Here is a 16,230-nt window from a genome sequence, read left to right on the forward strand (position 1 = left end):
TCAGTTCGAAAAATGCGAGCGAGCTGAGCAGGTACTCTTGTGCGCTTCGATTTTCTTTGAAAATGAAGAGGGGCAGAAAGCCTCGCCCGAGACTAAGGCCCCGTACACACGGGGACAAACTTTTTTTCTCCGTTTTGCCATGGCGTCGTTTCAAGAAAATCTGCATCCACATGAATCCACTGAAAACGACTCAGCGCGCTGTAGTACATATTCCAGGCCCTTATGCGGCGCTGTTTCTGCTACAAAAATGCAGAAGAAGAGACGGAGCGTGACCCGATGTTTGCCGTTGCTATGGCAACACGTGAGAGTTACGGCTAATCTCCGCCCGACCACCCGATCAATAAACACCCATAAGATGACAATTTGTCCCGTATAAATAAAACCAACAATAAACACCAACAGCCGTCACCCTAAGGACCTTGACGAGGCGTTGTCACACGTTGGGATGGATTAATTAGACAAATAAATGCCTACATTCATGGAAAGTTAGCTAGCGGTTGATTGTTAGCATCATAATAAAGTAGCTTTTTCCCCGGAATATTGCCCCCCTCTCTCGGCTCCGTTTTTTTTTTCATACAGCGGCCCTGATACGCCGTCGTACAGACGAGCAGAATAGCTGCTACGAGCACGGAGGCTGCCGTTGTTGTTGTTGTTGTTTGCATCGAGACGTTGAAAAAGCGCATTATGTCCAAAAAGCATACTACATGCCGTGATAAGTGTGTTAATAAAGTGGCCCCTCATCCAGCTGCATTTCAGCGTCAGGCTGTATCGATCACGTCCGCTGAGGAATCTGAAATTATTATAAAATTCAACGTCGCATACAATATTGCAAAGGAGGAGTTGCCGTTCACCAAATTTAAGTCAGAAATTATTCTGATGAAAAAAAATGCCGACACACTAAAGAACAAGACAGCTGAGGTTGGAAACGCCACATACACGTCATTCATGACTGACGGCGACACAGACGTCTCTACGAAGGAGTGCGTTATTGTCTACTGTCGCGTTTTGCATAAAGGGAGGCCGGTCAACATGTTAATTGGACATGTCGAGGTGGAGCATGGACACGCACAGTGTTTGAAGGCCCACATTACAGCATGAGAGATCATGAATAGGAAATTGTATATATATATATATAATAATAATATTAGGAATAGGCTACTATAGTAGCCTATTCCTAATATTATTATTAAAAATGAATAGCCTAAGTAAAAATATAAGTAGGCTAGGCTAAGATCACATAAACAGTTTTCCATTTGCAATCTATAGACTAGCGACCTGTATGATCTTTTTATTGTGCCACAAAGCAAGCATTTGCTGCACTTGGGCATCAGTGTGCAGATTGGCTGGAGAAAAGGGTTGCTCTGGGTGCTGATGGTGCTGCAGTTAACCTAGGCCATAAGGGGGGTGTCATTATGTAAAAGGAGAGCGATAAAAAGGTGACTTTTTGGCGTTAAAGGCGACGCGATGAAAAATGTGGGTGCACCTAAATTTTGTGCTGGTGCACCTAAAAAAAAAAGTTAGGCGCACTAGTGCAACCAATGCAAAAAGTTAGTCTGGAGCCCTGGATACTGAGCTGTTCATTAGTTGAGATGCTGGGCTGTTCTTTAGTAGAGATACTGGGTTGTTGTTTAGTAGAGAGACTGGGTTGATCTTTAGTAGAGATACTGAGTTGTTGTTTAGTGGAGCTACGGAGTTGTTGTTTAGTAGAGACACTGGGTTGTTCTTTAGTTGAGATACTGAGTTGTTTTTTTAGTGGAGCTACTGAGTTGTTGTTTAGTAGAGACACTGGGTTGTGCTTTAGTTGAGATACTGGGCGGTTCTTTAGCAGAGATACTTGGTTCTTTAGTAGAGATCACGGACGTAATTTAGGGGGGGGACACAGGGGACATGTCCCCTGCACTTTTTCAAAAGGCCGTTTTAGTCCCCTGCACTTTTTACCGTCCATTAACAATGTTACGCTATAGTAAACAGAGACGCATCAAGCACTAGGACCAAGCGAAAAACGGCCGCTCAAACTGAAGCCTGTTTCCCTTAGTTTAGACCGCCCACAAGCTCCTCGATTGGCTCTGCCGTTTCTTGTGTGATTGGCCGTCCCCGCTGTCACTCCATCTTGCTTGCACACCGACGGTCTGCTAGTCTGCGGTCAGGAGTCCTACAGGAGTCCGCTACTGAAATTGGGAGTTTGTTCTGCCTGGTTCACGTCTGCTAGAAGGATAGTAATATCAGAGGTTTTATTTACATTAACGTTTGAATCGGTGTCCATGTGCGTATGTGCGCGCGTGCGTGCGTATGTGTGTTTGGTAATTAGACGCAGCCAGGATGTCTAAAAAAAGAAAAGTGGACATAAGAGACTTCTTTAGAAGTCAAAGTGTAAGTTACTCAAAGAAATGCGTTACACCCATCCTGCAACACCTTCACTGGCTCCCAATAAAGCAGCATATCCACTTCAAGATCCTCCTCATCATCTACAAAGCTCTCAATAATCTGATCAATAAAATTTATTATTATTATTGTTGTTATTATTACTATTGGATTAGAATTCGGTGATAATGTTTTGCTACATGATTTACAACCAGTCAAACCAAAAAAGGGAGCAGTAAACTTAAAATTAGCAATAGAAAACTACTAGAACTACTAGAAAACACAGTGAACTGAAAGAGTTAGAGTTTTATTAAAAATACTTGTGTCCCCCCCACTTCTGAAATCAAAGTTTCGTCCTTGGTAGAGATACTGGGTTGGTCTTTAGTAGAGATACTGAGTTGTTGTTTAGTGGAGCTACTGAGTTGTTGTTTAGTAGAGACACTGGGTTGTTCTTTAGTTGAGATACTGGGCTGTTCTTTTGTAGAGATACTGGGTTGTTCTTGAGTAGAGATACTGGGTTGTTCTTTAGTAGAGATACTAGGTTGTTCTTTTGTAGAGATACTGGGTTGTTCTTTGGTAGAGATACTGGGTTGTTCTTTGGTAGAGATACTGGGTTGTTCTTTTGTAGAGATACTGGGTTGTTCTTTAGTAGAGATACTAGGTTGTTCTTTTGAAGAGATACTGGGCTTGTCCACCAGCTTCAGCAGGCTGCTCAGCCTCAACACCTGGCTCTCTTCTGCCTGCAGCTCACATCAGGTAGGCTTTGTCAACAACTTTGACGTGTTCTGGGCGAGATGACACCTTTTTGGGTCAGACGGGCTCTACCTGAACAGAGAAGGTGCCCGCATGCTAGCTGCCAACCTGGCATACGGGGTTCAGCATGCCAATCACCCTAAACCCGCACCAGCTGCTCTGTCCGCCACCAATTGATGTCCCCCAGGTCCATGCTCCTATGCAATCATTTCCACCTCTGACCACCATACATACAACACCGGACTTGGACCTCATATTCACACCAACACTTCACCCATTCCCGTAATTATTACACACCACCACCACATCAGACACTACCACACCCACTCTGTGAACTTTCATAATCTCAGACCACTCACAGAACAATCCACCACTCCAGTCAACAAACCACCTGTCACCATAAACTTGGCACTTTTTAATGTTCGCTATATTTTAAATAGAACTTTTTTAATGAATGATGTGATTTTAGATAACAAGTTAGACTGTCTTCTTTTAACTGAGACATGGCTTGGCACTGATGCACCTGCTGTTCTCACCGAGGCTTCCCCACCAAATTTAAATTTTTTATTTTCTACTAGAGAGGGTAGAAGGGACGGAATCGATTATAGACAACTCATTGACCTCAAATGGAATGTTTTTTAACAGTTACTAATCATTTGAGCACCATGCCTTTACTTTTAGCAGTCCTCCAATTCTTTGCCTTACTGTATACAGACCACCCCATCACTCTAGCTCTTTTATCAGTGAATTTTCTGAACTTTTATCAATTATCCACACCTCTTTTAGCAGGATTTTAATAACTGGTGATTTTAATCTACACGTTGACGAAATCTCGGATCCGATATCCAGAGAGTTTTTAAATCTTTTAAGTTGTCTTGATTTTAAGCAGCACGTCGCTCAGCCAACTCACAACAGAGGACACACCCTGGACCTGGTCATAACCCATGGCCTGTCCATCGGTGTGTCCTCTGTTGTCGACCTGGCTGTGTCTGACCACTACTGTGTATTTTTTAACATCACCAGTTTTAACCAAGAGGAGGCGCTACCTTACTTCTGAAGTGGCTGCAAATTTTATGGAGATTTTACAGAGCACTCCTGCTGAAATTTTACCTGCACCTTGTGATTTTATCGTTGATAATTTTAACAGCAGACTGAAGTCAACTTTGGACTCAGTAGCTCCACTTTTAACTAAAACAATAAAAAGAAAACCTATACCCCCGTGGAGAAAAAACATTGAAATCAATGAACTGAAAAGAAAATGCAGGAGTGCCGAGAGAAGATGGAGGAAAAGTAAACTGACAATTCATTACGACATTTTACGTCAACAACTCAAAACCTACAATAATACAGTCAAAAAGGCACGAATTTCACATTTCTCACAACTCATCACCATCAATAAAAACAACCCCCGGTTTCTCTTCTCCACGTTTGATATTTTAACAGGCACTAATTCTAATAACGTTTTTAAGACACCAACAGATGATCTTTGTGAGAACTTTGCAGACCACTTCAGGATAAAATCAAGGACATCAGTGGAGTGAGCAGTCCTGAATCCTGATTGATTAGGGTCTAGGAGGTTGTTCAGCGAGAGATAGGATGACAGTTGGTTGTAGGCGGCACGTTCCAAGGTTTTAGAGAGGAATGAAAGAAGAGATACAGGTCTGTAGCTTTGGATGTCAGTAGCGTCTAGGATGGGTTTTTTAAGGAGAGGCTTCACGGTAGCTGTCTTAAAATCCGCTGGAATGAGACCTGAGGTGAGGGAGGAGTTGATCAGGGTGGTGAGGAATGGCAAGATGTCGTGTGAGATGTCTTGGAGAAGAGAGGAGGGGATCGGGTCGAGGGAGCAGGTGGTGGCACGGTTAGATGTAACAAGTGCGTGAACATCTTCAGAGGTGAGGGGGGTAAAGCTGGTAAGACCATCCGAGTTGAGGGTTGGGGGAGATGTCTTCTGGGAGGGAATAGGCGTAAATGAGGAGCTGATGTCATTTACTTTCTTGTTAAAGTAAGTAGCAAAGTCATCGGCAGTAAGGAAGGAAGGGGGCGGAGGGGTGAGGAGGGAAGAGAACACGGAGAAGAGTTTCCTGGGGTTGGAGGCAGAAGAGTTGATCTTTGCCAGGTAGAAGGCAGATTTAGCTGCCGAAACAGTTGAGGTGAAGTCAGAGAGGAGGCGGTGGTAGTGAGTAAGGTCCATTTTCTCTCTGACGCTCGCAACAATGATCTGTTGGTTCGCAGAGGTTCAGACAGCCAGGGAGGGGGGGGAGATGATCGGGCAGGTCGTGAGATAGGGGGACAGAGAGTGTCCAAAGAAGAGGAGAGTGAGGACATCAGGATGGAGGAGGCTTCCTCAGTAGGTATTAGGGAGAACTGTTCGGAGGATGGTAGCGAGGAGATAACAGTTGAGGAGAGAGCGGAGGGAGTGAGGGATTTCAGGTTGCGGCGGCTGGTGACCATTCGAGGCGTAGAGGGGAGGGATGTGGTGGGCTCCATGGGGAGGGAGAAAGTCACAAAGTGGTGGTCGGACACGGTGAGCGGGGTAACAGAGAGTGCCGAGATGCCACAGGATCTTGTGAAGACAAGGTCAAGTTGGTTCCCGGTGCGGTGAGTTGGTGGAGAGGGGGAGAGCGTAAGGTCAAATGCGGAAAAGAAGTCGATGAATTCAGATGAGTGCAGCTTTCCCGAGTGGATGTTGAAGTCACCGAGGACGACGAGTGGTGTGCCATCATCAGGGGAGCAGCTCAGGAGGGCATCCATCTCATCCAAAAAGTCACCGAGAGGACCGGTAGGGCGATAGATCACTATGATGTTGAGTTTGAAAGGAAGGGTGACAGAGACGGCGTGGAATTCAAGTGTAGATCGGGGTAGGTGGTCCAGAGGAAGGATCTGGTAGGACCATCTGGGTGAGATGAGGAGCCCAGTTCCTCCTCCTCGCCCTGTTCGTCTTGGGGAGTGTGAGAACGAGTAGGCAGTTGAAAGGGCAGCTGGAGTGGCAGTGTTTTCCGGGGTGATCCAGGTCTCTGTGAGGGCCAGGAAGTGGAGAGTCTGCAGTGAGGCATAGGCTGAAATGGTGTCCGCCTTCTTGACTGCAGACTGGCAGTTCCATAGCCCCCCTAGTACTTCAAGGTCCTTACCGGTGGAGAATGGTGGGTAGCAGAGATTGGATGGGTTACAGCCTCGAGTGAAGGGTCTCCGGTGAAATCTTCTCCAGTGTGATGTCCTGACTGGGATAAGACACATGGCTGCGAGGGGGGGTAAGATGTTATGCCTACCTCGGTGGACGTCCTCGATGGACTCCCGCAGATAGAATCCCTTGTCTTTGTTCAGCTGTCTTGACTCCCGCAGATAGACTCCCTTGTCTTTGTTCAGCTGTCTTGACTCCCGCAGATAGACTCCCTTGTCTTTGTTCAGCTGTCTTGACTCCCGCAGATAGACTCCCTTGTCTTTGTTCAGCTGTCTTGACTCCCGCAGATAGACTCCCTTGTCTTTGTTCAGCTGTCTTGACTCCCGCAGATAGACTCCCTTGTCTTTGTTCAGCTGTCTTGACTCCCGCAGATAGACTCCCTTGTCTTTGTTCAGCTGTCTTCGTTCAGATGGCCAGACGCTGCAGCTGACGCTGTAGTGACAGCCTTTTAAGTGCTCAGTTTACCGTAAGTACTGTGTGTGACCCCTCCCTCTAATCAAGTCTATTCAGTACACCTGAGATGGCTCAAACTTAGTTGATTACTCACTTAACATATGCAGTTTCACCACGATTTCAACAACAAGCTATCAGCACACGACTAATGTTGCACTAGCTTTGCTCACACAATGCCTGAACTCAAATCTACAATTAGTTTCTGACTTACCAACAACAGACAAAGCACCTTATCATCTTAAGAACATAGCCAGAGTCCGCCCGTTTCTCTCTCAGGCCAGTACGGAGGTGCTGATGCATGCTTTTATCTCCTGTCGTTTAGATTATTGTAATGCCCTGCTCTCTGGTCTTCCCAAAAAGAGTATTTTAAATCTCCAATTATTACAGAACTCAGCCGCACGCGTGCTGACAAGGACCAGAGGGCGGGAGCACATTACACCAGTTTTAGCGTCGCTGCATTGTCTCCCTGTACGCTTCAGGATCGATTTTAAGGTAATTTTACTAGTTTTTAAATGTCTTAACGGCCTTGCTTCCTCTTATTTAGCTGACCTGCTTTTACCATATCAACCCTCGCGGACCCTGAGGTCCTCCGGCACCGGCCTTTTATCCATACCAAAACCCAGAACCCATGGTGAGGCGGCATTTAGCTACTATGGCCCCCACCTGTGGAACAGCCTGCCGGAGAGCCTCAGGACCGAAGAGACAGTTGATATTTTTAAAGGAAGGTTAAAGACACACCTTTTTAATCAGGCTTTTAACTAGTATTTTAAATTCTTCTTACGTTCTTACGTGATTTTATCTTATTTTATATTTTTGCTTCTATCTTGTTTTTAAGATGATATTGTGAAAGTTGTTTTACTTATCATTGGTATTGTTTTATTTTATTATCTTATATATTTTTATCCTTTTAAGCTGTTCACTCTATTTACTTATTTTTTCATGTTTTTTTAATCCTATCTTATGCTTTTAGTTTTTAGCTTTAACTCCAGTGTTTCCTCAGGGGGGTCTTCCACACTGGAAGCTGTGTCTGGGCTGCTGCTGGGTGCGCTGTCCCTGGGCCCCTTCGGCTCGGCTGACTGTTGTTTGTCGGGGTCGGGGGGCCTGGGCACTGGTGCCCCCTGTGGCACAGCCTGCGACTCCTCCCAGTGTGGATGGCCCCAAAGATAGCGTTTCCTCAATCATCAGTGTCATGCCATGTCTCCCTATTGTCAGTAGTGAGAGTGTGCAGGTGTGTGTGTGTGTATGTGTGCGTGCGTGTGCGTGCGTGTGTGTAGTATGGAGGGTGGGAGGGAGGGGCTTTATTTGTAATTGTTTTTCTATTTTCTTTTTATGTGTGTAAAGCACTTTGTGTTACATGTCTATGTAGGAAAAGTGCTCTATAAATAAAGTAAAGTTGAAAGTAGATATAGCAGACGTCCGTCCTCTGTAACTGAGACCACGTAGTTGGATCTGTACAGTGAGTACGGGTTGTTAGATTATTCATCAAAGACAAGCTGTCTTCTGCTGGCAAACCAGTGAAATAATCAGAGAAGGATCCAGATGATCCAGATTCTTTGTGATTCTGGCACTTGCATTAGACAGAGCTACTAAAGAGCTGTACATAACCGCTGTTTATAACTCAAGAAAGGAGTACATAATAGGATAATGGTGATATGACATTTTCATATCATCAAGTGCTGACTCCCTGTCGGCCACTCTGTTTACCATCATTTTTTTTGTACCGCGTAGGCTGCTCCTCTGACTTACTGCCCCATTTAACTTTACTTTGAGACTGCAATTATAGTGGTATGAATATTCTTACTTGTGATAACACACACTCGGCACAGCCGACTGGACCTAGGTTGATCTAATCTGTTATACGTTTTCCCTGCATAGAGGTCATTCTCCGCTTGACTTCCAAATGACGTCTGTGTATGTGCAAGTGTGTGTTCTACTTTGTGAATGTGTGTGTTTGCGTGTGTGTGTGTGTGTGTGTGTGTGTGTGTGTGACTAATGGCTTTAGTAATGCTAAGCCACATGGGGCTCAACTGCAGGTTATGAATAGAAAAACTCCACTGCAGCTCTTTATGAGCAAGCTAATCAATTTGGTTCCACCAGGCAAGTGATCCCCATTCTCAATCAAGCCATGTTCCTCATCAAATTACTTGCATTTGCATAATATGATACAGTGTTTGGAATAATCATTATGTGCATTGTTAGATAGTGATATGCTACTCCCTCTTTTCCAACAGTGCATCCTGTAATGAATTGCTGTTTAACATACACTTTACATGACAGATGACCAAAGTATGTGGACACTCAAACATTCAACCAGAATGTGATTAATTTGCTGCTATAACAACCTCCACTCTGGTTTAAGAGGATTTTGGAACATACAGAGATTTGTTCCCATTCAATCTTAAGAGCAACACTGATGTTGAGTGATGAGGTGTTCCTCACAGTCCAATTCAATTCAATTCAATTTTATTTATAGTGTCAAATCTCAACAGAAGTCATCTCAGGACACTTAACACATTGAGCAGGACTAGAATACGCTCAAAATTTCAAGAGTCAACACAATTTCAAATTCCCAACATCACCCAGGGGCAAGCGTTACAGCGACAGTGGCGAGAAAAAACTGCCTTAATAGGCTTTTAGGCAGAAATCTCGTGCAGCCCAGGCCCTTGGGTTCCAACTGCATTTGGTGTTGGTAGTATGGTAGTAGTAGCATTAACAGTAGTGGTGGTATTAACAGAAGCAATAGTATCAACAGTAGTAGTCCATGGCAGCAGGCACAGCTACGCCGAGATGGATCCATCCCAACCACGTCGCCGTAAACCAGAAAGCAGGAGTAGTTGAGCAGTCACACAGCGGGCAGGTGGAGCTACAATGTGGTGTTTCCAGCATCAGGCCAGTTAGCAGTCTGCATCGGTCAGGACCTCAGTGGACTCTGCTGGACCAGAAAGCATAGCCAGACTCCCGGGAGTGATCCCGGGAGTAGTCAAGTTAGTGACAGTAGAGATGCCGAGTCCACGATTCAGTCCATCCCAAAAGTGTTGGATGCTTGGGCATGAGGTCAGGGCTCTGTGCACACCAGTCAAGTCCTTCCACGACAAACTGGTAAAACCCTTTTTTTGTGGACCTGACTATGCATGGGGGAATAGTGAGGCTAAGTCCCTTCCTGTGTCCACTGTGCGGACCTTATTTCGGAAAAAAATATGCACTATAGCCAGTGATGAGAGACAATAAAGATCTAATTTTGTGGTACCACCCAAAAGTGTGCTTTGAGCAATGTGTGAACTACCATTATATACTGTGGCAATAAGAGTTCCCTTCTGCAGAATTTGGGGGCCTTGACAGACATGTTTGGTAACATACTATATTGTGTTGGATTTCTGCTTATGTCAGTAGAAAATCAGAGACAATTTGTCCAGAAACAGGATTAAAAGTCTCAAGCAATGCCAATACATTTTACTGACTACTCCTACCTCTGCTAAGAGATCAGATAAAAGCTCACATAATCAGAGATTAATTTGAAACCTTTTGGATCATATCTATGTAACAACATATATCAAACATTTTCTTTATTCTCTTAAAGAAAATGTTCACGTGTGCTTACCAATCCAGTCCATCAAGTGCAAAAGATTTGATTTAAATCAGATTTGGTTTGACTGTGGAAAAACGTCACAGTACATTTGAAGATGCTCCAACATCCATTTTATTGGAAAACAACAATATTTTAATTCTCAATGTAATTCCAGTCTGCATCTTTGTGTGAATGATGATCTTCCTACAGACATGTCACCTTATAAACCCAGTAGGGATAATGTTCTCTGAGTAGCTAGAAGACTTTTAATGTGAAATGTCAAGACTCACTCATGGTAGTTTAACAGCAGTTGCAAAATGGAAGCTGGAAATAAGTAGTCGATAAAAAACACTATGTTGGAAATTCAGTGTCTTGGGTACAACACAACTGCTGTCACACCATTGAAATTAGTCTGTTACACAATTATGAATCAGATAAAAATGAAGAAATGTTGCTGTATTCACAGCAAATTAAAATGTAAGCAGATCAGGAAACAAGAAGGCATGTACACATGACACATATGGGACAATGTGAAAAGCCAGATGTCTTACTAACTCACACTAACAGACAGTGTCCCCATTCACCGTCTGAGAATTTACAGTAATAATAACGTTTAATATTTGAATGCAAATCCTCCATCTATAGTACTGTTGGAGCAGAACATCTCCCTGGTCAAACAGAGACATTTAGTGGTGAGTATCAGCCAGTGCAGGACTGCTCCCATCAGAATGAATGAAAACATACAATAAAACATATCTCGTGTTTCCTACGGCCAGATATATGAAGATGGCAGGTTGGTTGCTTTTGGCCTGAAGGAGACTTTATATGAAATTGTATGTTATTTGACAAAGTGTGTGTGTGTGTGTGTGTGTGTGTGTGTGTGTGTGTGTGTGTGTGTGTGTGTGTGTAAAAAAGCCTATTCAAAGACGATTGACAGCACTGAGCTCATTATGTATGCAAACATTTGATGTAGATTTTTCCATATGTGATACTATACACTGATTCACAGTGTCTCAGCAATATTAATAACACATCATGAATACAACTCACGCTCACATGACACTCACTGTCTCCCACCTGTCTGTACCTTCTTTCCCGTCCTTTGCATCCATCCTTTCATTCATGTGTTTCTTATGTCACCTTCCTTCAATCCATTGGTTTATTTACTTCCTCCCTTTCTTTAATTCCTCCATCCTTCCCTTTTATCCTCTTCTGTCCATTTTTTTATTCTTCTGCGTTCTTGTTTCTTGTCTTCCATCCATCCTTTCATGTCCATTTTGTGTTTTCCCTCCTTGCAATTTTCATCTCACACTAATTTTCCTCTTCCATCCATTAATTCCCCCCTTTTAATTCTCCCCTACTGATGCCCCCCCTTCCATTCCTCCCCCTCTCTCCTGTTCCCTCCTCTGTTCTCCCCCAGTATGCAGCAGCGCTCCCATCAACATGAAGGTGCAGCATGTGAACAGCAGTGCTCTGGTGGTGCGCTGGGCTCGTCCGGAGGCCACCTACCACCCGCCCATCCTCCACTTCCTGGTGTCCTACAGCTGGACGACTCACGACGACAGCTATGAGGAGACGCACCTCACCGACAACAAACACAAACTGGTGAGACTGGGAGGGACTGGAGCTTGTGGGTGTAATGGGTTGACACTGAATGTGTTGTTCAGTATTAATGAGTTACCTTCTTGTCATTTGATAAGGCCAACACTGACTTGTCCTGCATTTAGGTGCTGAAATGTGACATATACAGGAACTGCTGAACAGTACCGTGTTGGAGCCCTCTGTTGAGGAAATGATACACGTGTTAATATGTTGCTGTTATACTGCATCGTACTACATTAATATAATAGCTGATCAATATCTCGTCCCGTCATCCTGCCAAATGTCCACCGAAAACACATTTTATTCATTTGTAAAAGAAAAATGAATTCCTGACAACTAAAGCCTGATACAATATTATTATTATTAGTTAGTTATTTAAGGTCAGAGAAAAAATGTATTCTTTACTGTATGTACAGTATGTATGTATGTATGTATGTATGTATGTATGCATGTGTATGTATGTATGTACGTGTATGTATGTATGTGTATGTATGTTAGGGCTGAACGATTTTAGGAAAAGATCTAATTGCGACTTTCCTGGCAGATATTGCGATTTCGATTTGATTCACAGTTTCCTTCAAATCAAGCTTCAGTGCAATATTCACAATGTACAGTAACATTAAAACATGAAATGCTATTACTCTAATGCAAGGATGAAAACTAAAGTTAAAAATTGCTTCCAAATGTATTTATTAACAAGAAACATGCATGCACTTTCTTTAAAGTCCTTGACCAACGGCAGTTATTACAAATTAACTAAAAGAGCCATCTTTGACTGTCTTAACTAGTGTTGTCACGATACCAACATTTTGGTACCAGTACCGGTACCAACATGTGTTTCGGTACTTTTCGGTACTTTTCGATACTTTTTCAAATAAAAAGTGAACGCAAAAAATGTCATTACTGACTTTATTTTAATAGAAAATCTTAGAACAATAACATATTAATCAGCAAATAAAATAAAATACCACAAAGACAAGCTTTTCTAATTCACACAATTTTAAAAATGTTAAAATATAAATACAATAATATAATATAAAATATAATAATATAAATAAATCATCTCTTTTTTTTTCTTCCAGAGCTACTTTTGTTAAGAGTGAAGGGCGGTGGCGCTTGCTTTTAGCACTGAATGTGGCTTTTTTTCATGAGTTTAAATGACCTGTCGTTCCCTGAGCTCAGTGTGCAGGGTGGGTGCTTGTCCTTTAAGTGTTTGGCTAAGTCGGAGGTGTTTCCGCCGTTAGCCATGCATGTTTTAAACATCGTTTACACAGTGGTGCATCAGCGTTAACTGCCTCGCTTTGCGCATTTGTTTTAAGCTAAAGTACGGCCATATCGCACTTTGCGGCGCTGGTTTGTCCGCAAGTTGCGGTGTGGTGACGGTTGCAGCAGCCATTCTCCTCTCCGTGCTTCGCTCTCTCGCGCGCGCTCTCTCTCTCGCGCTCTCTCGCTCTCTCTCTCTCGCGCTCTCCAAGCTTTCGTCCTGCTCCGTTTGTTGCTACCGTCCACGCTGCTCGCTAACTTGCTAGCGGTTTCCTCCGGCTTGCCTTTTATCTCCCCAAGCTGCGGCTCGCTCCTCGTCCTCTCAGCTGTAGTTACAACGTGGTGACGTCACGTGGCGAGTTCGCCGCGCTGTTGCGGGCGCTGCCGGCGGCGCTGCAAGTACCGGTCCCGTCCAAATGCAATATGGTACCGTTTTAAATGCCTCAGTACCCCGGTACGAAATTAGTACCGGTATACCGTGCAACCCTAGTCTTAACTAACTTAAAAATTGTGCAAAAAATCCTTCATTGTAATAATTGAATTGTAAATAAAATACAAAAACTGTTATTAAAATAAAATGATTCTGAAAAATATGTCAGACATTAAAATAGGTGGATCATTCATTTATGGCTTACCACTTTTTCTTTACACTCCGCGTATAGCTGTGGGACGGCAACCTGGTAGAAGTAGTTGCGGGAGGGAATCATATATCCTCTGTCCAGCATGCTGAGGAGGTTTTTAAATCCGTCTTTGGTGACTTTATTAACAGAAACCATGTCCTTAGCAATGTAGTGTGTTATGTTCGTCGTTTTCTCCCGGTGTCTTCGGCTGCTCTTATACGGAGTTACACTGGCAAACAATGCTGTAATTGTAGTCTGTTTGCTACAGTGGGCCTGATCATCATTGTCACCGGACTTTTCACCAGACTTTTTCGTCATGCACCCGTCATGCAAATGTCTGTGGTGATTTTTCAAGTGCCGGTGTTGTGCCGTAATCAGCATCCCTGCTGCGAAATGCACCCTCTAGCGGGAGATTATATCACCGGTATAAATTGGTTGTGTTTCCGCTGGATGTTGCAACTTTAGCGCAACAGGTTTTGCACAGTACCGGTTTCTGGTGCACGTTTGCAGCCTCAAACCTGAAATACTCCCAAATGACGGACGTGCTGTTTTTCTTGGCGATTAAATCCCCTAACTCCGCTTCTGGTCCAGCTGAAGTCATTTCTGACTAATTACAAATACGGAGCAGGTTAATACTGATTGGTTAGCGTCACTTGTCCACGAGTAGTATGCCGCTTCTGATTGGTGAGCTTGGCAGGATGTAGGGAGATGGCATGTATGTATGTGAAAAAATAGTTGACACAACAGATCCTGGGTAAGTCAGGAGCCTGCTAAAACCGCAGCTTTGGCGATCACATGATCGCGTTGTCTGAAATTGCAATTTCGGTCAGAAAACGATAAATCGTTCAGCCCTAATGTATGTGTATGTATGTATGTATGTATGTATGTATGTATGTATGTGTATGTATGTATGTATGTATGTGTATGTATGTGTATGCATGTGTATGTATGTGTGTATATGTATGTATGTATGTATGTGTATGTATTAGTGCTGTCAATCGATTAAAAAAAATTAAGTAATTAATCACACAATTTGCCGTAATTAATCGCAATTAATCGCTTTCTTTCTTCTTAAGAATAAAGTATGTTATAATGGATATTTAAATGTAAAATGATGGAATTTATGTAGAATCAACACAAAGGAAGTATTTAAATTCAAATACTATTGTTAAATAGCAGCTTTTTTAACTTTAAGCACAGATTCTCTCATGTGAACTACAGATTTCCAAAGAAACCATCAAGGCCGTCAAAATGAACTGTCAGCTTGAAAAAGGCATATTTCTTATATGCACTAACAGAACATAAGGTGAACAATAGAACATGCAAATATGGAAAAAAGAATAAGGAAATATTCTGCTGTGAAGTCAGAATGATAAATCCTTTTCACTCCATAGAACAACAAGTCAGCTTAGTCCTCCTTTACATTCAGCCCGTTACTGAGACAGACCAGTCTGTTTACATTGTCAGAGGACAAAGCAGCACATGCCACATCTCGTGTTTCTCACGCAGACAAATTACCAGGATAATTTTTAAAAACTGCTCGGCGATCGGTCGCCATGGTATGTATGTACAGGCCTCCCTGGACCCAGCAACAGCGACCTTATTGGTTCGTAGTCTATACCAATAGACTACTCTATACTTCTTAGTTTGAAGCTAGATATAGCTGTTCTCTCGTAATTATTTCTTGTGTGGGGATTGAACCCGGGTCTCTGTAGTCAAAGAGTGAAAGCCTAAAGTCTGAACTCAACCTTTTATCAAAGTCGGAGACAGTAAGATGGTTTATGGGTGTAAATCATCGAATTATTCCAGATTCTGAGTTCAAACTCAAACCTCTCCCTCAACCACAGCAGCATGTACATTAAAATGACTCAGTGACATTAAACACTGTTGAGCAAAGTCAGCCAGAGAGACAGCCTGTGTGTGTGTGTGTGTGTGTGTGTGTGTGTGTGTGTGTGTGTGTGTGTGTGTGTGAAACTGCAGTAATTACCTCATCTCAAACACCTGTCTGTGTCTGCCAGTGATCAAAGGTTACCACGGTGATATTTACTGTCAAGGCTGCTGAAAAGCCTCTCCATAGGTCTAAAGCAGAGGAGCATACAACATAAAAAAAGGTCAAAACTGTATGTCAGTTCGATATGAGACGTGAGCAGTGAGGACAGCTTGATTAACAAGTTGGTACACCGGCGACCGGCACAAGAGTAACTACGTTTTCATGAAACAATTATGTATGAAAGTGTCAAGTGTAAGTGTATGAGTCAAAATCGTGTCATTGGGAGTTGGAAATATTGTTGATCATCAAGGGAACAGGTCCTTTTCATCCTCTTAATTTGGAGTCTGCAGAATGCACAAAATGAACATGTGTACTTTGTGTGTTCAGGTAGTTGCCTCAGAAATGAGTTATCAGCTGATTGAATGGGTGTTGACAGTGGTTATCA

The 16,230-nt window shown here is 43.1% G+C and overlaps 1 protein-coding gene across 2 annotated transcripts in view; it reads left to right on the forward strand.

Moving 5' to 3' along the window:
- LOC311023448 (receptor-type tyrosine-protein phosphatase gamma-like) overlaps positions 1-16,230 on the forward strand; it is a 605,663-nt gene that overhangs the window by 478,419 nt on the left and 111,014 nt on the right. For both annotated transcript variants that reach the window (XM_084025284.1, XM_084025285.1), the window contains exon 9: positions 11,731-11,915. In XM_084025284.1, coding sequence (XP_083881410.1) covers positions 11,731-11,915 — 185 coding nt within the window. The remainder of the gene's footprint in view (positions 1-11,730; positions 11,916-16,230) is intronic.

The sequence above is a fragment of the Eutrigla gurnardus genome (genome assembly GCF_963514095.1).
Source record: "Eutrigla gurnardus genome assembly, chromosome: 2".
NCBI lineage: Eukaryota > Metazoa > Chordata > Actinopteri > Perciformes > Triglidae > Eutrigla > Eutrigla gurnardus.